The 26,826-nt window shown below is 45.1% G+C and overlaps 1 protein-coding gene across 2 annotated transcripts in view; it reads left to right on the forward strand.

Annotated features, from left to right (window-relative positions):
* WDR59 (WD repeat domain 59) overlaps nt 1–26,312 on the forward strand; it is a 93,761-nt gene extending 67,449 nt beyond the window's left edge. The window contains exons 19-27 of one of the 2 annotated variants that reach the window (XM_044255729.1): nt 750–806; nt 6,269–6,402; nt 7,766–7,847; nt 10,640–10,752; nt 12,274–12,424; nt 12,506–12,578; nt 14,680–14,806; nt 14,965–15,107; nt 25,456–26,312. In XM_044255729.1, coding sequence (XP_044111664.1) covers nt 750–806; nt 6,269–6,402; nt 7,766–7,847; nt 10,640–10,752; nt 12,274–12,424; nt 12,506–12,578; nt 14,680–14,806; nt 14,965–15,107; nt 25,456–25,691 — 1,116 coding nt within the window. In that variant the 3' untranslated portion in view covers nt 25,692–26,312. The remainder of the gene's footprint in view (nt 1–749; nt 807–6,268; nt 6,403–7,765; nt 7,848–10,639; nt 10,753–12,273; nt 12,425–12,505; nt 12,579–14,679; nt 14,807–14,964; nt 15,108–25,455) is intronic. The other variant, XM_044255730.1, reaches the window with a different exon arrangement.
* Nucleotides 26,313–26,826: the final 514 nt, after the last annotated feature.

Here is a 26,826-nt window from a genome sequence, read left to right on the forward strand (position 1 = left end):
CAGAACTTGTGATAAACATTAGGCCTTGGCCTATAAACATTTCTAAAATTTTGCAAGCTCCACCCATGCTTCAGTTTATGTCGCTAAAATAGCTCTAATGTAAATAACTGAGGCGGTCTTGAAGTTAATAGAATAATTTCTGATTTCCATCGACAGTGCTTTTCCGCCCCAGTTTCGCACTCATGCTATTAGTGAGTGCCCTCGGGAGGGCAGCTCTTCAGCCTCGCTCCCTCTTTCCCTCCATTTCCCGTGTGTGCTTGCTTACCCATCACTCCGAAAATAGACCTGTGGCCCTGAGGTCAAGGCTCCCAGTTTCCCCAGTGCCCCCCAAACCACACACCAGAAACAGTTTCTACCTTTTTCGGAATGAGAATCTTCTCGCACATACGTATGCTCTTGATGGAAAGGGGAGACCCTCCACCCATCTCTCTACTTGCCCTGGGATCCTCCCTAGAGAATCCTAAGCTTGAGCTCAGCCTCCTTATATCTTGAAATGCATTTTGAGCTGAAGAACGAAGACACTGAAGCTGGGTTCGGAGTGCGATGGGTCGGGAGGGAGGTGAGGGCGTTCAGATACTGCTGTGTTTAAGTTCGGATTGGTAGTCATGCAAACCCAGTTTTGCAGTGTATTGTGGTACCTTTTAATCCATCAGATGTGTGGGAAGCTTTCATTTTATTCTATATTTTTCCCTTTTAATTTTCTTGGTGTTTTTCTTCCCTCCTCCTGGGTGTAACGTTTTCACGCACAGATGTCTCCTCGCTCTGCCCGGCGACGTTGGTCCATACAAGCAATTAACGACTTCCCGGTACTGTGCGCTGTGCAAATGCTCTCCTTGACTAATCCTGTCTGCCCAAAGGCCCAAGAATAAAATGCCACCTGCCTGGCTTTGAGGAACCTGAGGGACAGGCTGGCTGGTTTTCAGGACCAGCACAATAAATTTTTCGTTCTTGGGAGTCAGGCCCCAAGGACTTCCTCCTCTTTTCATCCAGTTTCTAATGGGCGAATACTGAGACCGTTAAGGATGGTGAACGGGCTTCTTTGAAAATGAAGCCAGACACTGGGTTTCTTGGAAAGAACCCCAACTGTAAGCCTTTTGCTCACCTGATTTCATTTGGAGTATTTGTATCATTTCCTGGAGCTTTCAAAAGCCTACCTTTGGCATGGGGTGAAGCAGAGGAAGATAGAAGAGGCTTCCACCATTTTGTCTCTCTGTTTTTATCGTCTTGGTCTAGTTTAAAGAGGGAAGTGCTCACCTGCTTCATTGGCATGATGCATAAGCTAGTTTTTAATCCTTCGGGAACTTTCTGGAACAATTTTTTTTTTCCCCTTACCAACAGTATTTTGCACTGCAATGAAACCTCTGCTGTGGACATCCTCTCTTCCTTTTCTTTCTCTCTTCCTCATTCCTGTTGGCCATCCCCCCTCTTCTGTCTTCCTCTCCCACCCCCTTCATGTTTCACTAGTGCCAAGGTGGCCTCGGGCTGTGAAAGGCAGCCTTGTGCCTTTTGTGTAAATTTCATTTGGTGTAAAAAATTTGGTGGGGGAAGAGTCCTTATAGCCTTTTCATATCAAAACCAGTTGAAATCAGGAGCCCTGACTAGCACGTACCACTGCTGCTGACAGCTTGCAGGTGGAGCGGCCATCGTGGCCGCCATCCCTCCAAAAGCCTGTCCCAGCCAACCTGACTGCTGGATTTCCAGTGATTTCCAGAAGTCTCTCCTCCTGCTGCTATTGAAATAGGAACTCACGTTGACTCACTGCCCACTCTGCTGATTATGCATTGTTGGTGGGGTTGCTGCGAAGCAGTTGGTGGCTTATTCTTGGGCTGTTTTACATTTAACCCATTTATTGGCATTGATGTTGCCTCCGATTGTAGCAGTCACACTGGTGGTACAGTCGCAAGCTGGCTATATTGGTTGTCATTCAGTGCTATTCGCTCCAATGCCTCCCCCCGCCCCCACCTCTCCCAGTCCTTTCCTCCCTGTCCTCCTTCCTATGAGTCCATGAACGCCTTCTTGGTATGTTCAGAGGAGTATTCTGGTGCTCATCATGTGATAATTGTCTGTCTCGTTTTGTCTCTCTTCCTCAATCCCTGCTTATGAAATCTGTGGGGCAGGGGTGTTTTCTGGGATGGGGCATTGAGAAGACCTAAGAGAAACGCGGGCCCTTTGCCTCCCAGAGGGACCGAGCCTACTGCACAGAAAAGTGTCCCCCTCGAAGCCCGTCAGAGCGGGACTAGAGCAATGCGGGAGGTTTCGGGGGCTGTCAGGCCAGAGTGCCCGCCCCTCACCGGGAACGCTCGGCCACTCCTCAGCCTGGTGTGTCTCTGTTTTCCGCATGTTGTCACCTGACAGTGGCACAGATGAGGGATTCCTCCAATCACCAGCAAGATGTAAGGGAAGAAGAAGTCTTGGGGAAGTGTGGATGGAATATGAACCCTTTTTGCTGCAAGGAAGTTACCTGTGCTCCTTTGGGAGCAGCGAGGACCTAAGGCTCTGACATCTGCTCGGAGACTGAGCGTGTCTTTACGTACGTAGGCAGATTGGCTGTATCTGCGTCCCCAGGGTACACGGTCACTAGCCTGGCATACTGGGTGACTCCCCTGGTCTGCAGGGGCGGCACTTCCTATTTAAAAACCACCAACCACTAAATAGAAAAAACGAGACTCTTTTTTATGGCTCCTTACAGATTTTTGATAACATTTTGCACTCGCTCCTTGCTGGATTAGATGAGTGTGCAGTGCGGTCCCGTAATTGCTCTTATAGTTTGAGGCCTGGCGGCAGCTGTACTCAGACCCACCCAGTGCCGGCAGATGTCCTGTTACAGGCTCAGAGGCAACTGAGTGAGTTCCCACCACACATCGCCTGCACATCAGAACGGATCAGGGGAACCAGCTAGAAGCCTGCCATCTCAAGAAGTTGCCAGGCAAGTCCCAGGAAATCCGGACTACAATTTCTATAGTTCAGTGAAGGGCGGTTACAGAAGGTTGTCCAAGACCACTGTCGATATTTTCATCAAGTACCTGTTGACTCACGCGGGTTTTTTTCCTCCCCATCTCTGTAACCAAGGACCCCAGAGGGGCAGAGGGAAGAGTCCTAAGGCATCTCTTTGGACTCTGTTCTCTTCCCTCTGAACGTGCCTACCCCTCCCACTCCCAGAAAGGGGATGAAACAGAGTGAGGGTCTGAGTCTGGCCTGCAATATAGCATCTGGGGCTGAGCCCGGGGAGCCCCCATGTGAAGCCAGTAGCCATGGCCGCCTCTTGTCTCTGCTGGTGTTTAGCCTGCGGCTCTGGCTCGGCTCATGGTACTCGGGGTTCTTGGCAGAGAAGTGAAATGAGCAGTAACTGGAGAGCCTGGGGTGTCAACAGGCCTCACTCCCATCAGATGTTGATCTCCTATGCGGAGATGGATGCATTTAAAGGTGGGAAGTTCACATAGTAACAAGTAGCTTAGTCTTGGGGCTTCTTTTTTTTCCTTTTAAATCCAAAATCAGGCACTCAAGAGCAGGTTAATAAGGATGGGCTTAGCAGCCTGACAGCCTGTGTTCAAATCTCAGCTCTTAGGAGTGTGGCCTCAAGTAAGACTCACATCGTCATTTGTCAAACGGAAGCAGCAGCCCCTCTTTCAGGGAGCTGTGGTGATGGCCACACTCGCAGTGAGGGAACATCCCAGAGCGGGAGCTTGTGTTGTTCATAATAACAGACAAATCTGTAAAGCCTAAGTCAAACATTTATGCGCTTGGACTTGCGTCCAGGACATCCCTCATTTCCTGCACAGAGGACCCTCTGTGGCCATTTGAAGGTGAGGCTGTGGGGAGATGGGACAGTTGCTCACGATCTTCCATGTTCCGTGTTACCCAGGTCCTTCTGCTCAAGTCCATTTGGCATTCTGAAGTGATCACTTTCAGAAATAACACACGTCTGCTAGGGAAAAACATTTTTAAATGAGCTAGTCTATAGGCGAAGGGACCACTTTTGGCACATGGGCCTTAATATTCTGTTTTCATTAAGTTTTCTTAAAAAGACGGGAAATTGTGGTGGTTTTCTGTGTGGCCTGAAAGGTAGCAGACCCCATCCCTCATGAGGCCTCCATTTATTTCCACGGAGAGTTACGTGGAGCTGTGGTGAAGTGGCCGGTTCTTCGGACGCCGCTCATTTTCTCTTATAAACAACGAGCCCGAGTATCTGCCTGGAACAGTGTTTTAGACGCCTTCCACCCAGCACAGAAAACCAACGACATGGATCATGCTCCATTCCAGGTGGAATCTTTTTAGTGTCCATCTTTTCCTCTTGTTTGTTTCTTTCTTTTTTAATCCAGTACCCTAAATCTCATTTGAGGTATTCAATTAATGTGGGATCTATGGGTGCTGTTTCCTGGAATTTTTAAACTCCTGAAATCTGGATAAAAAAAGTTTGTGTACCTAACACCCTCCCTGTTCCAGTTCACCACACTGTGCTGTTCCTGTCACTGCCCAGTAGATGCCCACAAAAGTACCCTACCTCCAGCCAGTCATGTCAAATGATCTCACGCACATGGGCGACATCTGTCTTGGGTCGGTTAATGCTGCCTGGCTCCAGCCCGTTCTGACAGGCGGTTTACTCTTCAGCCCATTCTCCCTGTATTGCGTCCTTGTCAGGATATCTGTGGCTCCAAAGCTAGTATTTTTGTGAGTGGGTACAAATTCTTTAGAAACTAGCCCACACAAATCGAGAATCAAAGGGCTGCTGGACGTAGTAGCTGAGGCTTCTCTTAGATTGATAGTAACGATGTGTATGAATCAAGATCACAGAGAAACTCAGTTGCTGCCAAAGATCAACTGGGTCAGAGTTCCAAATGGATAATGTAGCACATGTATTTACAAATTATGATAAACAGTTTACATCCTCAGCCAACCTTTACCCACCACGATCCAAGTCCAGGTGTCCTGGATCTAGTCGGTTCCATAACACTTATGGAGCCCATAGGAAGCTACATGCATTGGGCATCTTTGGGGATTAGACCAGACATCGCTGGTCAGAAACTACTAAATACAGACCATGACTCATGAATGGAAGAGCAGTTGTATAAAAATCACTTGCCAATAATCAATTATTTGTGAGTAACCTAAGTAATGGTCTAATCTAAATTCCTGAAGGCTTATAATACATTTATAATCATTACAGATTTTTTAATTGCACGTTTTTGGTCTGCACTCTCACCCTTCCATTGTGGCCTTATTAAACTTGCAAGATCGGAATGGAGCTCATCGTGAGGCATAGTTCTCAGCGAGCAAAGAGGACATGAGACTAAGTTCATAGCAAATAAGAAGCTCGCCCAGGGTCACACTGAACCAGCACAGGTGGTAATAAGACCCACACACCTTGGTTTTCTGCCTCCTGATTGCAGACCCCTTCCTTAGCCACTTTGTTAATAAGTATGTCACCTCCCCCCTGAGTTGAGCCACTTTGGTGGGCCCCCTTTTAACTTCCAGCAATAAAATAAAGTAAAATGTTGTTTCCTCGGCTGCTTGTCATTTTGAGGATACCAGATGGGGCTATCCTGATAATGCTCCCTTTCCAGGACATCTCTCATTTCCCACACACAGGGCTCCTTTGTAGGGGGTGCCCTGGGGAAATCGGCCAGTTGCTCATGGTCTCCCATGTCCATTACCCAGGTACCTCCGCTCAAGTATTTTTGACATTCTAAAATGATCCCTTTTAGAAGTAATTCAAGTCTGCCAGGAAAAACCGGGTAATTCTCCTTGAGCTGCTCCGTTTCTCGGTCTGCCTGCCACAGATTAAGGTTTGCAGAGCCCACACTGCTGTGTCTGAATTAAATTTTCCACAAACCCTATTAAAGCTGTCTGAGAAGAAAAAAAACTTTGATTAGTTTCAAGCAAGAACTTTGACCCTAAGGCTAATCCCAACCTTAAAAGTTGCTCTTCTTCCACAATTTTGTGGTCTTTACTAACTTATTTACCTGCTGTTCATTCTTTTTCTTTTCTTTTCTTTTTTTAAATTCTAGATCCAAGGTATCTATTTTTGGGCACCTGCACAATGTATGTAGCCCTGCAGTAGGTGCATATTTTCCTGTTAGGATTTTGGAACCAACAACTCAATGCCCTCTGCCATCCTTTTATTTCCTACAGATGCTGATTCATGTAATTGTGGGCATGATGTAATGCAAAGTCTCTGCAAATAACCAATGACCCAACTCTGATGTGCTCTGCAACTATAGATTTCCATTCATCAGAGTCCCCATTAGTTATATCTCGTCATCTCCCCCAGAAATCCAGGAGATGGAAAAGCAAGCGTGAGGGGTCAGACTCTGGCAATCGACCGATCAAGGCTGCCGGAAAAGTTATCATCCAGGACACTGCGTGCCTTCTTCCTGTTCACAAATCCCTGGGGGAACTGTACATGTAAGTCTGCCGTGTTATCACACATCATAATCCACGTGGCTTCCTTTCTTTTTTTCTTGAAGTTTTGGAAACCTTTTGGGGCGCTTGGGTGGCTCAGTCAGTTAGGCGATCAGCTCTTGATTTCTGTTCAGATTGTGATCTCAGGGTTGTGAGTTCAAGCCTTGTGTCGGGCTCCGTGCTGGACATGGAGCCTCCCTGAGATTTTCTGTCTCCCTCTCCCTGCCCCTCTGCCTTCCCGCACCCAACCACGCACACTCTCTGTCTCTCTCTCTCTCTCTCTTAAATTAAAAAAAAAAAAGGTAAGGGTTGGAACCTTTTCTTCAGAAGTTTTAGGAGGAGACCAGTATATGAGCTTTCTATTGCTGCATAACAAGGTACCACAAACTTAGCAACTTAAATTAACATACATTTGCTGTCTCGGGTTTCCGTGGGTCAGGGTCCAGGCATGGCTTTAGCCGCCGGGTCCTTGCTCATGTCTCAGCTGACTGAAACTGTAGAGGTGGCCATGTAGTGGTCTTATCTAAAGCTTACAGTCCTCTTCCAAGCTCATTCAGGTTGTTAGTGGAATTTACTTCCTTGAAGACCTAGAACTTGGTGATTTTCGTCTTCAAGACCAGTAGGAGTTTCTCTCTGATGCTTCACTTTCTTTCTAAGGTCTCATCTGATTAGGTCCGGCCCACCTAAAATAATCTCTCGACACATTCAGAGTGGACGGATTAATAATCTAATCTTGGGTGTGATAGCCCATCAATATTCACTGGTATCACCTGTAATTAAAGGGAGGGGATTATATTAGATGTGTGGTGGGGGGAGGCACAGATATCTTGTGAAGAGCCTCAGAATTCTGCTTTCCATACCGATATGTAAAACAGTTAAAAGCAGAGCCACTTTGGTTGAAGGGAGTTGGGAGGCCAGTGCCAGGCGTATAGAGGCTGCCCTGCGGTCACCCTTGTTCTTGAACTGAACAGATAACAAAAAGTGTTTATTTTGTAATATGTACACAGCACACCACTCTTTGTGTTAGAAACCACAGTGTTGCACATATTTAAATTCCTTTTTATTCAACCCTTAAGTGTGGGGAAATCCACAGAAAAGCTCGTTGCTAAATTATCGTTCAGGGCTGGCTTCCCGTCCTGACTTTAGAGAGGTGAACAATTTCATCTTCCCCGGGCGCGAACCTGCAGCCTGAACTGTAGGTAAGCTTTTTCTCCATTATGTGACTTGAAGGGTGAAGCTTAAGGCTAACGTAGATAAAACATTTTGGGTGACAATGAAAGGAGCAACTTTTAGTTTGTTAAATCAGGGGTCACTGATTTAGGAGGTGAGACCAGAAAGAAACTCTTAAATTCTTTTTACATTTCAGATTAAATGTGAATGATATTCAAGAAACATGCCAGAAGAATGCCACTTCTGCCTTGCTTGTTGGAAGGAAGGACCTTGTCCAGGTTTGCACATCCCTTATCATGCCCATCTGGAGTTTTCTTTTTGAGCTGATCATTTTTACTTCATAATTTTGGTTTAGTGACCTTTCAAGGAGTGCTTCCTATTTTGCAATTTCTCTACCATATTTTTTGCCCAACTACAGGGCTAGAGTAGCTTTCTAAATCCTTTGGGTTTTCTCTCTCTCTTAAAAAAAATTTTTTTTTATTTAAGTAATCTTACCCCCAGTGTGGGGCTTGAACTCATGACCCCGAGATTAAGAGTTGCATGCTCTTCCAACTGAGCCAGCCAAGCACCCCACTCTGGGTCTTTTTCTTATTAGAGCTTAGTTGAGAAGATCCTAAAGCACCTATTGATAATTTTTTTATTACATTTCTCTTTTACTCTGTACCATGGTGATTATTATACACATAAATGTGGGTATCTGTGCCTTTGCCATTTGCACTGTCAATTCTGTTTTGCTGGGGTTTTCATGCTTTTAAAGATGCTTTGTTTCAGGGGTGCCTGGGTGGTACAGTCAGTTGGGCATCTAACTTTTGGTTTCGGCTCAGGTTGTGATCTCAGGGTCATGAGATCAAGCCCCCTTTTGGGCTCTGAGTTCAACATGGAATCTGCTTCAGATTTTCTTCCTCCTCTTCCTCTGCCTCTCCTGCTGGTGCTTTCTCTCTCTCTATTTCTCAAATCAATCAATGAATCTTTTTTTTTTTTAATGTTTTATTTCAAGGAGGGGCCTGGCTGGCTCAATCAGTAGAGCATATGACTCTTGACCGTGGGGTTGTAAGTTCAATCCTCATGTTGGGTGTAAAGATTATTTAAAAATAAAATCTTTAAGGGGCTCCTGGCCGGCTCGGTCGGTTAAGCATCCAACTTTTGATCTCAGCTCAGGTCTTAATCTCTGAGTCATGATTTTAAGTCCCACGTTGGGCTCCATGCTGGGTGTGAAGCCTACTTAAAAAAAAAAAAAAGTTTTGTGATCCTGGGCAACACTTAATCTTTCTGAACCTCAGTTTCCTTGAATATGAAATAGTCCTGATTCTAGTACCAGTGAGGAAGAAATAAGGTCATATATGTGAAACTCCCATATCTGTATCTGCTAGATGGCAAATATCCAACGTATGGGATAGTCGCCACTCTGTTCCTGTAATTATCGTGGTCATTAGTGGCATGGTACTTGTAAAGGGACAGAAATGGCATCGGTGCAAATGCTTGAAGAATATTTTCTGGTTCTTTTTTATGCATATGTTGATGATGATGAGTCTACTGTAATGCAAAAAGTTGTAGAAATAAACCCAAGTGTCCACTATTCCTATTAGAGCCATTTTAAAAATGTGCATTAAAAGTGAGGACGTAAGGGGGCTCCTGGTGGCTTGATTGGTTAAGCTTCTGACTCTTGGTTCTGGTTTAGGTCATGATCTCAGGGTTGTGAGGTCGAGCCCTGTGCCAGGCTCCACGCTCAGCGGTGCGTGTTGGGTGGGGATGTCTGCTTGAGATTCTCTCTCCTTCTCCTTTGCCCCTCCTGTGTTCTGTCTCTCTCTCAAACGAAAGAAATCTCTCTCTCTCTTTTTTTAAGATTTTATTTTTATTTATTTGACAGAGATCACAAGTAGGCAGAGAGTCAGGCAGAGAGAGAGGGGGAAGCAGGTCCCCCCGCTGAGCAGAGAGCCCGATGCAGGGCTCGATCCCAGGACTCTGGGATCATGACCTGAGCCGAAGGCAGAGGCTTTAACCCACTGAGCCACCCAGCTGCCCCTCTCTCTCTTTTTCTAATCCGAGGAAGTAACATCCCTAAATTGTCAGGGTAGTAAACATCCTCTCCCATCCCAGAAAGACATTAACTTCTCCCAGCAACCATTCAGGCAGGTCACTGGTTAGAGAGATGAAAAGAAACCTTGTGATTCTTATCTTAATCGATACTTGCGTGTTTGAGTATATTAGTGCCACCTAATTTAATAGGTTTTTACTGTATATTTGAGGTGTTTCTCTACCCTTTTTCAGTATTTTTGTTGTTCTTTTTTCTTAGATTATTGACTCCTTGATTAAACTCTGTATTTTCTTCCTTTCAGGTTTCTCACAGAGTCTAGTCTAGTGTTTTTCAGTTAGTGGGCATGCAATAATGTACTGCCACTAAGAAAGATTTCCCAGTAATACTCCATTTTTAAAAGTGTGGAGGGAAGGAGCCTCTGCTGACGGCGTGATGTATTTAATATAGTGTGTGCTAAATCTTGGCTTTAATAGATACCTAATGGATATTAGTTTCTACTTGATGACCCCAAGCCCTGTGAGAGTTCAGGTTTGAAGATATTCCTCAGATTTGATGTCAACAAAAAGAAAGTCAAGTCTATTTTGTCCTGGCCTATTTTTCTTTAGTTTTAAGAGTATGCTGAAACTTCTGTGATGAAAGCAACAAAGTTTCCCATTACTTGGGCAAAGGACAGATCTGAAATGCGATAAGGAATGCTTTATCCCCCCCTTTCCCTGCCTGTTCACTAATGAGGCAACAAACGAAGTCACTTGAGACAACCCACTGAGGTTAACATGTGGTGTCATTTCTTTGACGTTTGCTTAATAAAAGTTTTTAAGACTAGCGTTTCTCGGGCATTACAGTCCCCAGAGAATCTTGTTAAAATGCATATTTTGCTTCAGTGTGTCTGGAAGGGGCCCTGATGTTCCCAGTTTCTGTTGCCCTCAGAGCAGCAAGGCTGTAGGCTGTGTGTGGAGGAGAGGTAGGGTTCTTTCATGCTTCCTGGTCCTGTCCTCACCAGTCTGACTTCGAGTGTTTGTCTTCGATCTGTTCCAGGTTTGGTCGCTGGCTACAGTCGCTACGGATCTTTGCCTTGGTCCCAAGTCTGACCCAGATTTGGAAACGCCCTGGGCTCGACATCCATTTGGGCGACAGCTGCTGGAGTCTCTGTAGGTTTTGAGAGCTAGAAGTGAGGAAAACAAGTGATGTAAATTTTAGGTCTGTAAACCTTTCCAGTGTTTTCATCGAGGAAGTCTGAGAAATGGGAAAATATGAGCTCTTTCCCATTAGTGCTTTAGTAATTTCTGTGCAGAACTGAATTCTTACAGCAGAAGGAAGTATACAGTATTTTTTATTTACAACAAGCATTTGAGATTCATGTGTCCTTTAGAGATTTATGCCTTAGCCCATAAGTCACACTAGTCTGAAACACAGAAGAATGAACTCTTGAAATGGTAAATTTCTGGGGTGCTATAGACTTTTGGCCCCAAGAGCAGATTCCCTAACTCTATGTTGACTTACATGTTTCTTAAGGGCGATGATGTTTTTCACTCTACTTGGCAGTTTATGAAGGTTGGATTTATTGCTCTGAAATGTGGCAGGCTGGAAATACAATGTGAAAATGGTTTGCCGCGAGGTCCAACCACTTGAACCTTCATAACTGTGAGGCTCAGAGCCTGACAGAGAGACAGAGAAGCTCTGATGCCTTCAGGTGGAGAATTGCTGGACTTACTTGTTGAGGCTGGACCTGGGCCCTGTGCTGAAGCTTCAGTCGCCTCATGGTGATGCAGGGGGATGATAATGGTTGTTCTAGCCACACCACATAAGGCTCAGATATGATGGTGTGAAAACACTTTTAAGAAACACCATGCATTGGGGTGCCTGAGTGGCTCAGCTGGTTGGGCATCTGCCTTTGGCTTGGGTCATGATCCCCCCCAGGGTCCTGGGATCGAGTTCTGCATTGGGCTCTCTGTGTGGAGGAGAGCCTGCTTCTCCCTCTGCCTGCTTGTGCTCCCCTCTCTCTCTGTCAGATAAATGAAATCTTTAAAAAAATTTAAAAACCCACCATACATTGCTTGGCAGGAAAGTATCAGTCTCATTCTATCACAGAGGCCATGTTGCTCTGATCGCTCTCTCACATCCTAGCGTAGTGGTCCTAAAAGGGGCAACGAGGATGTGGGTGAAAGGTAAAAATATCCCTTGTTATTCATATTTAATAGCTCATATTCAGAATTGCACCTTCGTGTCTTTTGTCAACTCTCCACACCATGGTGATGGTACAGTGTTCTGAGCACCTTTATGTAGCATTAGGTTATGAGTGAAGAGGGAGTCTTCGTGGAACAAGGAGACCAAGAGCACATGCATGGCCCCATTCAGATGGTAGTTTAGTCCACTTAGTTCTTGGAGAGGCTACACTCGAGTCTGAGCCGTGCCTGGACGCCAACCAGAAGCTGTCACATGGGTTATCCAGCTTATTTGTAATACTTGGATACATTCTTTTCCGAAACAAATTTAGCCAGACTCAAAGTACAAGCTGCTGGATCTGTAGAAAGCCCTGGATCCTGACGATTTTGTGAGGCGGAATTAAGAATCCTCCCTTCTACCCTCGGTCCGCAGCCCACCACAACGGTGACGGTTATCCTTCCTCTGTCTCTTCTCTTGACTTTTTCTCCTCTTATCTCTTCCGCCAGGTTGGCTCACTACTGCCGACTCCGGGACGTCCAGACATTGGCCATGCTCTGCAGCGTGTTCGAAGCCCAGTCTCGGCCTCAGGGAATACCAAACCCCTTCGGACCCTTTCCCGGCCGGTCGTCTAACCTTGTGGTGTCCCACAGCCGATACGTAAGCCTGCGGCCTCGTGCGTTGTGTCCGACCGCTCCTAAAGGGAAGCCTGGTCTGACGCCGCTTCTGTTTGTCCTGCAGCCCAGCTTCACGTCCTCGGGCTCCTGCTCAAGCATGTCAGACCCAGGGCTCAACACCGGTGGCTGGAACATAGGTTGGTATGGCGCTGCCTTGGGCACGCTGATTTCTGGCGCCCTGAACACTGTGTGTCAATTGTTACTGTGTCAGCTTCGGTTGGTAGATGCACTCTGTGTTTTCCTTGTTCCTCGTTTCTCTTCCAATTTAATGTGATGGGGATGCTGGTTAGCAAGGCCTGGACTTGACCAGGCCAGTTTCTGGTATGTCTTTGTGCCCGACTGGGTGGCTTTTCAACTTGTAACCTTGAAAGACTGGCAGTGGGACTTCAGTGTTCACCCGGTAAACCTGACCCTCATCCTTTCTCCCTCACCTGCAACCCCCACCCCCCCCAGACGGGGTAGGGCCATTTGTTAGCTGTCTCTTCCCACGTGCCACCTTTCAAGGTAGAGAAATAAAGATGAGCCTGATTCCAGCTGGCCATAAAGGTCTATTTAACAAGTGTATTTGTGGCTTCTGGATTTTTGAAATTTCTTTTTAAAAATCATCTTAATTTTCTTTCCTTCCTTCCCTTTTTTTTTTTCTTACTCAGAATTTATTCTTCTCTTATGCAGAACTTGAATGAGCTTAGTGATTTGGTTTTCTAGTCTATAGAGTAGAAGCCACAGATACAGAGACTTGGAAATAAAAGGTGGAGCCCATTAGAGGCAGGGCAGGCGAAGAAGACATAGTTACAGTAATTTGATAGGAAGAGATAAAAAGTATTAAGAAAAAAAAAAAGACCCAAACAAAAATCAGCAGTTTGTGCTCAGTAAGTATAGTGTCAAATAATTTCCTGAGAGAATATCGCCGTCTTGCCAACCACGATTCTGGGCCGCGCAGAAAAACATTTTACCAGTACTATTTGCACAAGAAGTCAGGAAAATTCATTTTATTATATTCAAAATAGTTTTAAAACTATGAAACTTAGGACGCCTAGGTGGCTCAGTGGGTTAAGCCTCTGCCTTCGGCTAAGGTCATGATCTCAGGGTCCTGGGATCGAGCCCCACATCGGGCTCTCAGCAGGGAGCCTGCCCCCCCCCACCCGCCTGCCTCTCTGCCAACTTGTGATCTCTCTCTGTCAAATACATAAAATATTTTTAAAAAAAGCTATGAAACTTTAAAATGTTTTGAAATTTTAAAATGTTTCAACAAAGTGAAGTTTCTCTTTCCTGGAAAACCCATTCAGGGAGGTGGGGCAGGGAAGACAGAAACCTTGTTCCTTTGATTTTCTTGATAATAAAAGTAATTACATGGGGGCACCTCCGTGGCCCAGTTGGCTAAGTGTCCAGCTCTTGGTTTCAGCTCAGGTCATGATATCAAGGATGTGAGTTTGCTAGAGATTCTCTCCCTCTGTCTGCCCCTCTCCCCTGCATGTGCACATCTACACACATGTTTTCTCTCTCTCTAATAAGTAAATACATCTTTTAAAAAAATAATACATGCCCACTATTAAAAAAGTATTAAAGATGAAAATAATCATCACTGAACCTCCACCTAGAAATAATGTCTATTAACATTCCAGGGCGCCTGGGTGGCTCAGTGGGTTAAGCCGCTGCCTTCGGCTCAGGTCATGATCTCAGGGTCCTGGGATCGAGTCCCACATCGGGCTCTCTGCTCAGCAGGGGGCCTGCTTCCCTTCCTCTCTATCTGCCTGCTTGTCTGCCTACCTGTGATCTCTGTCTGTCAATAAATAAATAAAATCTTAAAAAAAAAAAAAAAAACACATTCCAAAACACTTTTCCCAATTTGCGTGTGTGTGTGTGTGTTTGTGTGTGTGTGAAGGGTCAGTCTATATATATATGATTTTGTGTTCTCTTTTTAATTTTATCATGAGAATTTTCTCACATCATTTAAAAAGTCTATCAATAATGACTGCTTTATCTAATATCCTATATCACTGTACCATAACCTGCTGCTTAATTGTTGTGTGTACTTCGTTATTAGGTTACCTTAACAGTAAATATGTTAATAAAAAGGCAAGGCTACGGAAGAGCCTTAGGTACATTTCTCAGCATCTTCCACTTAGCTTATTTTTCTTCTGGCAGCTAACTTGAGCACACTCTGCATTATGAGAGTTTCCAGACAATTTCTTCGCCTTCTCTGATTTCTCTCTTCCCTTCCTGTTCGATTTGCTTCAGCGGGAAGAGAAGCAGAACATGTCTCCTCACCTTGGGGAGAGTCTTCTCCAGAAGAAATCCGCTTTGGGAGTCTTACCTACAGTGACCCCCGTGAACGAGAACGTGATCAGCATGATAAAAATAAAAGGTAACAACCTTCCCTGGCGAGAGCTGCAGTTTCATAATGCTTAGAGTCCCCAAAATCAAGACTCTTGCTGTAAGAAAGGTATGTTAAAATCATTAGGGATCGAGCTTGTTTGTTTTTCCTTAAAGAAACTGACAGGAAATCTTTTGAGTTTTATCCAGGCTTCTGGACCCCGCCAATACCCAGCAATTTGATGACTTTAAGAAATGCTATGGAGAAATCCTCTATCGCTGGGGTTTGAGAGAGAAACGAGCTGAGGTGCTGAAGTTTGTCTCCTGTCCTCCTGATCCTCACAAAGGGATTGGTGAATATGAATTTCTTTCTTTTCCCGTCACTGTCTGAAAGGTCCTATAATTTAATTTGTCCTTAAACAGAAGACTTGGAGTGAAAGTGTTCTAGCTTCTCACTTAGAAACAAATTTCTAAGGGATTTTCAGTCTGCTCTAACCTTCCAAAAACCCTTGCATTTCATGATAAGAGTATGTTTCTCTTCTAAGGGGAAGTAATTTTATATACGGTACTCAGATGCTGATTTGAAGGAGGGGTAATCATTCACCTACTCAGCTAATACAAACCGAGCTCCTGTGAGGCACAGTGCTAGCACATTCCTTCCCCTCCTGGAACTCACAGACTAGTGGGGGAGAAAAATTAAATAACTATAGGTTGTGGTCACTGTTGATGAGCAAACAAAAAGGATGTTGGCACAGGTAGAGCAGGGAGGGGGAATTTCAGGTGATGTTTGGCCGTGTGCGGGGAAGGCCTTTGTGAGGGGCTGTGGTGGAGGGATGAGAAGCCATCTGTGAGGAGAGCAGCAGACATTAAATTAGGAGAGGAAGCCCAGGGCTAGAACACAGTGAGCGAGAGGGGTACCAAATTAAATTGTAGGATAATTAGGGACTTGCATGTCATGGTACAGAATTGGGATTGTGTTTTGAGTCCAATGGTAAGCTTCAAAGGGTATTAAGAAGTAAGTGACATGCTCTGGTTTCTATTTTGAATCACTGACTGTTAAATGAAGAAAGGATTGGAAGAGGGTGGGGTAGAAGTTGGAAGACCTTTAGGGTAGTCAGAGGGAGCTCAAAGGCCTAGTCTTGGGCTATGTCAACGGAGGTGGAGAGGGGGTTAGATTAGAAATACTTTCTAGAGGTAGACTTCACATGATATGCCGACAAACTGGATGTGGGATTGAGGGGAAGGGACAAAGCTTAGATGATTCCTAGGTTTCCAGTTTGGGCAACTGGGTAGGTCATGGTGCCACAGTCTAAGATAGAAGAGGCCGGAAGAAGGTTAAGAGGTGTGTTTGGGACAGCTGGAGATGTGTGCGAGCTGTCAGACTGGAATGTCACATGGTGGCCAGATGGGAGTCTGGAGCTCGAAGGGGAGCCTGGGGCAAGAGCTAGCAGTTTGGGGCATTCTCAGCATGTAGGTGGTCCTGGAGCTGTGAGAATGGGTACATTGACCTGGGACCTGGGGGGCAGGGAGGAAGAGTACAGGGAGAGCAAGAGCCCACCCACTCTGGGCCTTGAGAGAAGCCGGTACCTGCAACTTAAGTCTAGAGGAACGGCCAGAGACAGACTCAGAAGGAGATACCAGTTTTTGAGGAAAAGCAAGAGTGTGATCTGAAAGGAGCTAAGAGATGAGTTTTTTGTTTTGTTTTAAGATTTTATTTATTTATTTGACAGTCAGAGATCACAAGCAGGCAAAGAGGCAGGTGGAGAGAGAGGAAGGGAAACAGGCTCCCTGCTGAGCAGAGAGACTGATGAGGGGCTCAGTCCATGGACCCTGGGATCTTGACCTGAGCCGAAGGCAGAGGCTTTAACCCACTGAGCCACCAAGGCGCCCCAAGAGATGAGTTTTAAAGGGTGACGTGGAAGATCACCGGAGAGGGTGGTCTGAACACACATCGATGTCCTCTCCCCCAGAGGCCCCCCACCCTGACAAGCATCTATCCAGAGCTTTCCGGAAAAGGTATAACCATGCAAATAGAATCATGTTGCTGATAGCATTTGGGACCAGGGAGACAGCTTAGTGGTTACTGATTTTATGGGGCCTGAACAGACAGGCAGAAAAACAGTATGACACACAACAGAACGCCCATCCCTCTCTGCGCTCCCCCCACCTTGATGGCTCAGAATTTAGTGATGCTTGGCACCTCAGGAAGTGGCACGAAGGTGAGACTAAACACAGGAGTATTGTTGGGTGGCTTTTTTTAGGGTCCCCAGGTCCCTGCTCCCAGTTTGCAGAGCAGGTTATGAGCCTTCCTCTGTCACAAAAGAAACTCAGGAATTTTTGTTCTCCAGAGAAGGCAGACAGCTTTCCAGATTGAAAGGGTGCACCAAGCACCTAGTATAGTCAATGAAGAAAGACCTGGGATAAAGAAAGACCCGGGAGCTTCCAGCGAGCACAGGTCCCACACAGAGGATAAGGAATATGGGCAGCACCGCACTTCGCAGGAGCGGCGAACCAGACACTGGGAAGGAGAGGATGAGGTGGCATTGCCTTCAGAATTCTCCAGAAAATTATTTCTGCCCTAAAATCCTGCCCCAGATGATTAGTCCCCGTGTGAAAGTAAACCTTCTGCCTATCCGGGAAGGCAGGGAGTCGGGATGGTGGTGAAGGGAGATCCACCCGGCAGACCTGGAGGCAAACCCCTCCAGGCTGGTGCTGAGGAGCATCGTCTCTGAGAAGAGAAAGTTAGAAAAATAGCTAGTGGATTTCAGTGTCTGCTCTGTTTTTAGAGATTCATGCATTTGAGAGAGGGTTTGCAAATGAATTACAGTAAGCAAACTAAGCAAACAACAATAAGACGGTTAGAAAAGCCAAGCGTGCAAGAAGGGAAAAGGGGTCGTGGTGCATGGCTTGGTCGTGGTGCATGGCTTGGCTTGAGTAACGCTCACCTAGGTAGATCATGTGAAAACAGAAGGCTGTTCTAACCAAGTAATAATGAAACTGTGTGGGGAAGATGAGGGACGGGGTGTGTGTGTGGTTAGAGGGCATTTGGGGAGTGAAAGAAGCTTCCATGGGAAAGTAGAGAATGCTTAAATGTGGAAATTAAAAATTAGCTTTATAAAGGGGTGTTTGGAGATAGAAGGTAGAAATAAAAAGTTAAATGAGTTGGAAGGATTTCCTCCCGGGAGTGATGGGCGAGGGGGTGGAAAGGATTGCCGGTTTTGTTAATCAAACGTATAGTATTATTTGACTCTTTAAGCTGTATGTATGTGGTTTCAGTTAAAAAACCCAAACAAGGGACGCCTGGGTGGCTCAGTGGGTTGAGCCTCTGCTTTCGGTTTGGGTCATGATTGCAGGATCCTGGGATTGAGCCCTATATCGGGCTCTCTGCTCAGCAGGAAGCCTGCTTCCCCCCCTCTCCCTGCCTACCTCTGAGCCTGCTTGTGATCTCTCTCTCTCTGTCAAATAAATGAATAAAATCTAAAAAACAAAACAAAACAACCCAAACAAGGTGCCTGACTGGCTCATCAATAGAGCGTGTGACTCTGGATCTTGGGGTTGTCAGTTCGAGCCCCATGTTAGGTGTAGAGATGACTTAAAATCTTTAAACAAACAAACAAACAAACAAAAAACACCAAAAACCAAGCCAGAGTAATATGGAGATTTAGGTATCGAAAAACAAGGTTTTTTGTTTTTTTTTTTTAAAGTTTTGTTTTAATATGGATTATTTTGGTGTATGTACTTGAGGGAATGCAAAGATGCAAAATGCTATTTGGACATTGTATTTTTCAGAGCATCTAAGTGCATGGAAGTTTATCAGAGAGAGTCACGAAGGCCTGGCGCAATTTGTCATTTAGAATTAGTTTTCAGGAAAATATATGAATCCCAGAGATAGGTAATGGATACATCGTACCCTTATGACATCTATTATTATTAGCGTCATGCCAGGTTCTGTTGGCCATACGAGGGAACATGAGGTGTGGTTTGGGGGTTGCTGTCAAAAAGTCTCCAGTCAGAGAAGCAAAACAGGAACTCCTGGAGACTTCAGTGATCCTGAAGCATGAATAGTGAGTCCTAATACCATTGCAAATGGTATTGCCAGATTTCAAAGGGGAGGGATTCTGGTAGAGAGACTCACAGACAAAAGCATTATGTATTTTTGTCTTTATTAGTTATTACTTTGGAAGAATTGGACTGCTCAAATCTAGCAAACAGCAGATATTGAAAGAGAAATACTCCGGGGTTACCACGGCTGCAGTTAGTCTCGAAATTGCTGGAAACCAGCAGTTTCCTCTTGGGCCCATCACATCTGCAAGGGTCATCCCATATCAGCAGCAAATTTTAGGGATAAAATTGGTTTCATGTGAGGGGTTATATTTATAGAAAGGGCTTGAGGCTTCCTTTATCTTGAAGGGATAGTCCTAGACAGAACACTTTTTTAATAAACCATCTCCATTACAAGATGATTTTTTTTTCATTTTTAAAAATGAACATATAATGTATTATTTGTTTCAGCATTACAGGTGTATGAATCATCAGTCTTATACAATTCACAGCACTGCCCATAGCACATACCCTCCCCAGTGTCCATAACCCAGCCACTTTATTCCTGCCCTCCCACCCCCCAGCAACCCTCAGTTTGTTCCCTGAGATTAAGAGTCTCTTATGGTTTGTCTCCCTCTCTGCTTTGATCTTGTTTTATTTTTCCCTTCCCTGCCCCAATGACCCCCTGCCCTGCCTCTCAAATTCTTTATGTCAGAGAGATCATAAGATAATTGTCTTTCTCTGATTGACTTACTTTGCTTAGCATAATACCCTCTAGTTTCATCCACGTCGCTGCAATTTTTTGATGGCTGCATAGTATTCCATTGCATATATACCACATCTTCTTTATCCATTCATCTGTTGATGGATATCTGGGCTCTTTTCATACTTTGGCTATTGTGGACATTGCTGCTATAAACATTGGGGTGCAGATGCCCATTTGGATCACCACATTTGTATCTTTAGAGTAAATACCCAGTAGTGCGTTTGCTGGGTCATAGCGTAGCTCTATTTTCAACTTTTTGAGGAACCTCCATGCTGTTTTCCAGAGTGGCTACACCTGCTTGCGTTCCTACCAACAGTGTAGGAGTGTTCCCCTTTCTCTGCATCCTTGCCAACATCTGTTGTTTCCTAACTTGTTAATTTTAGTCTTTCTGACTGGTGTGAGGTGGTGTCTCATTGTGGTTTTGATTTGTATTTCCCTGATGCTAAGTGATGTTGAGCCCTTTTTCATGTGTCTGTTGGCCATTTGTATGCCTTCTTTGCAGAAATGTCTGTTCATGTCTCCTGCCCATTTCTTTACTGGATTATTTTTTCTTTGGGTGTTCAGTTTGACAAATTCTTTATAGATTTTGGATACTAGCTTTTTATCTGATATGTCATTTGCAAGTATCTTCTCCCATTCTGTCTCTTGTCTTTTGGTTTTGTTGACAGTTTTCTTTCCTGTGCAAAAGCTTTTTATCTTGATGAAGCCTCAATAGTCCATTTTTGCTTTTGCTTCCCTTGCCTTTGATGGTGTATCTAGGAAGAAATTGCTGCAGCTGAGGTCGAAGAGGTTGCTGCCTGTGTTCTCCTCAAGGATTTTGATGGTTCCTGTCTCACATTGAGGCCTTTCATCCATTTTAAATCTATCTTTTTGTGTGTGGTATAAGGAAATGGTCCAGTTTCATTCTTCTGCATGAGGCTCTCCAATTTTCCCAACACCATTTATTGAAGAGACTTTTTTTCATTGGACATTCTTTCCTGCTTTGTTGAAGATGTGTTGACCATAGAGTTGAGGGTCCATTTCTGGGCTCTCTATTCTGTTCCATTGATCTATGTGTCTGTTTTTGTGCTAGTACCATACTGTTTTGATGATCACAGCTTTGTAATAGAGATTGAAGTCTGGAATTGTGATGCCACCAGCTTTGCTTTTCTTTTTCAACATTCCTCTGGCTATTTGGGGTCTTTTCTGGTTCCATATAAATTTTAGGATTATTTGTTCCATTTCTTTGAAAAAAAAAAAGATGGTATTTTGATAGGGATTGCATTAAATCACACACGTGATTTTGGCTGTATTTTGGTCTATTAGAAGAAACTACCTCCCAAAATTTTATTTATTTATTTATTTATTTATTTATTTTTAAAGATTTTATTTATTTATTTGACAGAGAGAAATCACAAGTAGATGGAGAGGCAGGCAGAGAGGGAGAGAGAGGGAAGCAGGCTCCCCGCTGAGCAGAGAGCCCGATGCGGGGCTCGATCCCAGGACCCTGAGATCATGACCTGAGCCGAAGGCAGTGGCTTAACCCACTGAGCCACCCAGGCGCCCCAACCTCCCAAAATTTTAAAGGAAGAAAAACTTTTATATATATATATATATATATATATATATATGTGTGTGTGTGTGTATAATATATAATATATATATTATGTATAAATATATATATTTATATATATGATGAAGGTAAACATGATGAAGGGATGGAATATGACTGTAAAGATGAAAATTTTAAAAGATTCTAAAAAATGAATTGATAAGATAAGAAGTTGGCTAAAAAAAGAAAAATAAAAAAAAAGATGGAAGAATGTGACCAGGCTGGAGACTAGAACAAAGCCATGCAGTAGATTTAGAGTATATTTTGATCTATTAGAAGAAACTGTATCCCAAAATTTTAAAGAAAGAAAAACCTATATGTATACAAAAAATAAGGTTAAATATAAGGAAGGGGTAAATTTAAAATTTAAAAAGATTTTTAAACAGATAAAATTAAAATATTTTTAATAAAACAGTTTAAAATGTTAAAATAGGAAAGGGGAAAAATTAAATAGAATAAGAAAATAAGTAAACTTCAAAAAATTTAACTTTGAAAGACTAAAGAATCATGGGAAATAAGCGATGAATTTTGTGTATGTCTTTCCTCTAGCTCTGGAGTTTCACAATTCTCAGTGATCAGTGAACTTGGTCTTGGCTGGATGTTCTTGCTGAGTGGGGTCTGTTTCCGTCTATTCCGTGATTCTCAAATGTCTTCGCCTGAGGCCAAATTGCACCGCCCTTGCCAGGGGTGGGCTAAGTTATCTGCTCAGGTTCGCTCTCGCGAGCTTTTGTTCCCTGAACGCTTTCCGTAGAGCTCTGGAGAACAGGAATGAAGATGGCGGCCCCCCAATCTCCGGCCTGGCCGAGAGCTGGGACCCCACTTCTCAGTGCTCCCTCAGAGAAAAGCCATTAGTCTCTCCCATCTCCCTGTTCTCTGGCGGTGGTCCATGCTCACCTGGCCTGTGACTGAGTGTTTCGGTCTCTGGCACTTGGCCCCGTGTGGAGTCTCAGCGTGCTCGCCTGTCGCTTCTCCCGGAAGAGAAAGGATCTGCCTGGATCCAGGGATCTACCACCTGTGCATCCCCCGCCTGCTCATCCTGGTTTAAGGTAATCCTGAGCTGAGAACCCTGACCCTGGCTCCAGCTCTGAGGTGGGCTTCCCGGTGCCATACCTGGCAGCTTTGCCACACTCAGACTCCCCCGTCTTCCCGTGACCCCGAGGGTCCTGAGACCACAGTGTCTCCGCAAGGGCTCCGCCCCCACTTAGCCTCTGGAGCGACATCCCTCAGTGGAGCAGACTTCTAAAAGTTCTGACTTTGTGCTCTGCTCTATCACGTGCTGGGAGCCGGCCCCTCCTCCCGCGGTCTCTCTTCCGGTGGCTTCAGATTCACTTCTCTGCACGTCCTACATTCCAGAAAGTGGTCGATTTTCTGTTCCTAGAATTGCTGCTTTTCTTCTCTTCAATCTCCTGTTGAGTTTGTAGGTGTTCAGAATGGTTTCATAACTTTCTGGCTGAACTCCTAGGCCCTGATTCAGGTCTTCTGCTCCTCTGCTATCTTGCTCCTCCTCTACAAGATGATTTTTGATTTTGTGGGGGTTTTTTTTGTTTTGTTTTTAGTTTTTTTTTTTTCCTTTGTGGTATGTGGTGCTTGGTAATTATGGCGGCACAGGTGAGGTGTTTGGGATGCCCCCCAAATCCTGCCCCAGAGGCGTGTGTCTGCTCATCTAAATTTTGTTCTCAGCCACTTTCTGCGTCTATGTCTGTTAATTTAACATCTTATTCATCTTGCTGGTTTTATTTACATTTGTGTAATTGCTGGTAATTAATACACATAGCTCTTCTGTATGTAGGGTCATGTGGTGTTAAGCCTTGGGAGCTGGCTTCTGCTTGCGGGTTTCATAAAGCCTTAGGAGTCATAATTTGATCATTTATGTGCCAGATGTATTTTTATTGTCCTTATTAGTTTGTCTATTGAGAACCAGGAATGCTTTGTTTTGCCTCTGCCAGCTTTCCCATGCAAAGCCTGTACCTCATATGCTTCCTTCCCTGAGATTCCCCAAGTTTGTCAGGGTTTCTGGAAAAGACACCTTGACAGCTTGTGATTTCATACAAATTCTGTATCCCTTCGTATCTCCACTTGTGGCAGGAAGTGAGTCTGTACACCAGTGTGGCCCAGGTGTGTGCCAGTCCTTCTCAACTAATGGCCATTCCATTATGTAGAAAAATAAGAGGCAAGAGAAAAATATTAAAATCACATGTAGTGACTTAGTGTTTTTGTATTCCCTATCTTTGTGAATTTATATCCACTTAGAAATTGGCTACATCTCCCCAAATGACTCATTAATTAACTAAATGAAACATTAGTTCAGGTCTTAAAGTTAATAACGATTTTAGAGATCACATTTAAGCTGACATAGTATGGAGAAACATAGTTACTAATGACATACTGAGTTTTTCAGGGAGATGACATTTTAGTAATTTTACCCAGATAGATCTGGAGAATAATTGGGTTTTCATTTACAGTTATCCCAAATGTCAAATAACAACCCCCTTTTAAAGATAAAATTCAATTTATTGAATGCACAACTTTCACGTTCTCATAATTTTAAAGGTTGAATCTTGTCCAACCAATAAAACCAGTAAAGGAAATTCAAGGATTTAAACTAATTAGGCTTTTCACAGGAATATAAACCAAACTCTTACCTAGAGGTTGTGCATAGAGGGATAAGACATGGCTATTTTTCACCAAACTTATCAAACCAGCCTAATTAATCTCAGGATTTACCTGAACTGGGACCATCATAAAATTTTTCCTTGGTTACCATGTATTTTAAGTCTTTACTGGTACATTTTTGTGACTGCCACTTGTCCTGAGTCAGAAATTGGCTCAGGTTCAAGAAACAAGCCTTCCTCTGTTGTAGGAGGTGGAAGGGGAAGAGGAAAGTAGGAAGTAGGAAAATTTGAAGGTTTGGTGGCTATAGATGAAGGCTTCTCTTAGGGAAGAGGGGAGGCCAGCAGGTGAGGGAGGGGAGCGCTGGTTGTGCAGGGGCACACGGGCTGTGGTGGGGGCAAGAAGCACCCCCGGGAACATGGCAGCACCGCCATGGTGCAGCCCTGGGAGTCTGCTGGTTGGTTGTTGTATATTTAGTGAGAAGTGTATCTTGCCGGCGCACCTTCCCTCAGGAATGCTGGGAGCAGATGCGGGGTAGGCAGCTGGTAGCGCTCCTTGGCCTGGGGGTTCTGGTTCGGGCCACGGAGGGAGAGTTGGGGAGACTTGCAAAAATGTGATGATAATGTTGGTCCATGTCATTCGGTCTGACCTCAAGGGAACCTGTCGCCAGAAAGGGTGAAGGCAGCATGGGGAGGTCGGGTGTGCAGAGGTTCAGGGGGTGGGTTTCGAAGGCACCGGGGATGGTGCCAAGAACTGGGGTCAAGAGAAGAAAGAAAACCAAGAACAAAGTCCTGAGAGAACGGGGTTTGGGAATGTGTGTCCAGAGTGCCGTAGGTGAGGGCGGCGAAGAGGCAAGGGTGGCGAAGCCAGGTGACGTTTCCTCCAGGGGAGAGGCGATGGTCTTGAGGCAGTAATGGGGCGCGGTCTGCTGCCGCCGCCTCAGCGCTCCTTGGGACCCCAGACGGAAGCAGCCTTTCCTGCAGAGGCCCGCAGAGGCGGCAGGCAGCAGGCTCTAGGCAGGGCCAGACAGAGGGCGCCATCGGAGGAGAGTGTGTGGCCGTGGTCTGCTCCTGGGGAAGCACACTGGAAGCTGGGTAGGGGAGACGGGGGTCCGCATGGGCCACCTGGGCTCGGGGTCATGCCCGGGGTGCACTAGGACATGCAGAGGGTGGACTTAGCCCTCAGGGTCTCTTCCAGGTTGCTGGGGACCCGGCGGTCCTGACTGCAGGATCCTGACACGGCGCATCTGTGCCACCTGGTCTTTGGTGTTCAGATAGGGAGGACTAGTGACGGTGATCAGGTGTTGCTGGGTGTCACTGAGTCCTTCAGTTCTGTCAGCCAACAGTTGGTGACCACCTCTATGAGCCAGGCCCATGCAGTCGTCAGCATAGGAGAGGATGAAGGGTAGCCATCGCCTGGGCTTTTCACCCTGGGCCTCCCAGCAGCCAGGCATCTCCTGCATTGTCCCCCTGCACCCAGCCTGCAGTGACAGCAGCGTGTCTTTGTAAGACTTAGCAAGATTGTGGAAGAAGGGCATCTGCTGTTTAAAAAAAAAAAAAAAAAAAGAATCTTTGTTGTAATAGAATCCTTGCAGACTCCTCACATGAAGACATTCTTACTCACCGTGCCCAGTTGCGTTTCGCAGAACTAACCTTCTGCGTGTCTTGTTTTGGCCACCTCCACCCATCTGCAGAGTTCGGTGTGTACTGCAGCCACTGCCGGAGCGAGGTCCGCGGCACACAGTGTGCCATCTGCAAAGGCTTCACATTCCAGTGTGCCATCTGCCACGTGGCGGTACGAGGATCATCCAATTTCTGCCTGACCTGCGGGCATGGTGGGCACACCAGCCACATGATGGAGTGGTTTCGGACCCAGGAGGTGTGTCCCACCGGGTGTGGATGTCACTGCCTGCTTGAAAGCACATTCTGAACTTATGGACCAGGGAAGTTGTTGCCAATCCCAGAGGACTCCATGAATGTTGGATGACAAGCTCTTCACCAGAAGGGAGGCTCCAGCAAGCCATTCCCGACCAGACTGGAGCACGTACCCCTCAAAGACTGCCACCGCACCACCACTGCAGTAGAAAAGTGCACGAGCTTTTGCTTCTTTTCCGTTTGGCTGTTGGTGGCATAGAGGTCACCGGGAAGGAGGGGACAGATGTGCAGAGCCATGGAGCCAGTGGAAATCTTCCTGAAGAAAAGCACCTGCCTCCAGAGCCGTGTTTACCTTCAAGGTGTGAACCTTAAACCACTGAACAGCATCCTTTCTGATGCCATTTCAGACCAAGGTTGGATACAAAGAATGGTCTCCTGAGCCAAAGGACAGTGGACATTAACTCAGTTGATAAGGGAGTCTGTGATACAAGTTGGTACGTTTCAATGAACTGATGGATAGTAGCCTTTTAAAAGTGACACTTAAATTATAAATACATGATGTACTTAAGGACTGTAAAGATGTATCTTATGTTTGTTATTTCTCTTCAAGCTGCTCTCCCTTGGCTAATAAAAGTCAGGTCATTGTTTGGAGAATTAAAAAAAGGAGATGATCGAACAGTGTTTTAATGAAATTGTTTTTAATCCTTTTTCTAATGAAGTTAACTCCTTGGGATAAGACCAAAGTCAGTGCTCAGATTTTCAAAGGAATGCTGATTTACTCTTGTCATCGGATGGGATAAAATAGAATTTGATATTTTAAGTTTCTTTCCAATTCCAAGAGTTTTTTGTTTTTTAAGATTTATTCATTTATTTTAGAGAGAGCACAGGGCCGGTGTGGAGGGGTGAGGAGGAGGAAAAGGGAGAGAGAGTCTTCAGCAGACTCTGCATTGAGCACAAAGCCTGAGGTGGGGCTTGATCCCATAACCCTGAGGTCATGACCTGAGCCAAAACCAAGAGTTGGATGCTCAAATGGCTACACCCCACCAGGAGCCCAATCCCAGAAGTCTTTTAATCATTTCATTTAGCAAAAGGAAAATGAGCTGGCTTCACGGCATTGATACTCCCGTCTCTTGTTGCCACTGGGCAGGTTGACTGAGTTCTCTTAAGTTCCTACCACTCTTCATTTGGGC

Source organism: Neovison vison, chromosome 7 (assembly GCF_020171115.1).
Source record: "Neovison vison isolate M4711 chromosome 7, ASM_NN_V1, whole genome shotgun sequence".
Classification (NCBI taxonomy): Eukaryota; Metazoa; Chordata; class Mammalia; order Carnivora; family Mustelidae; genus Neogale; species Neogale vison.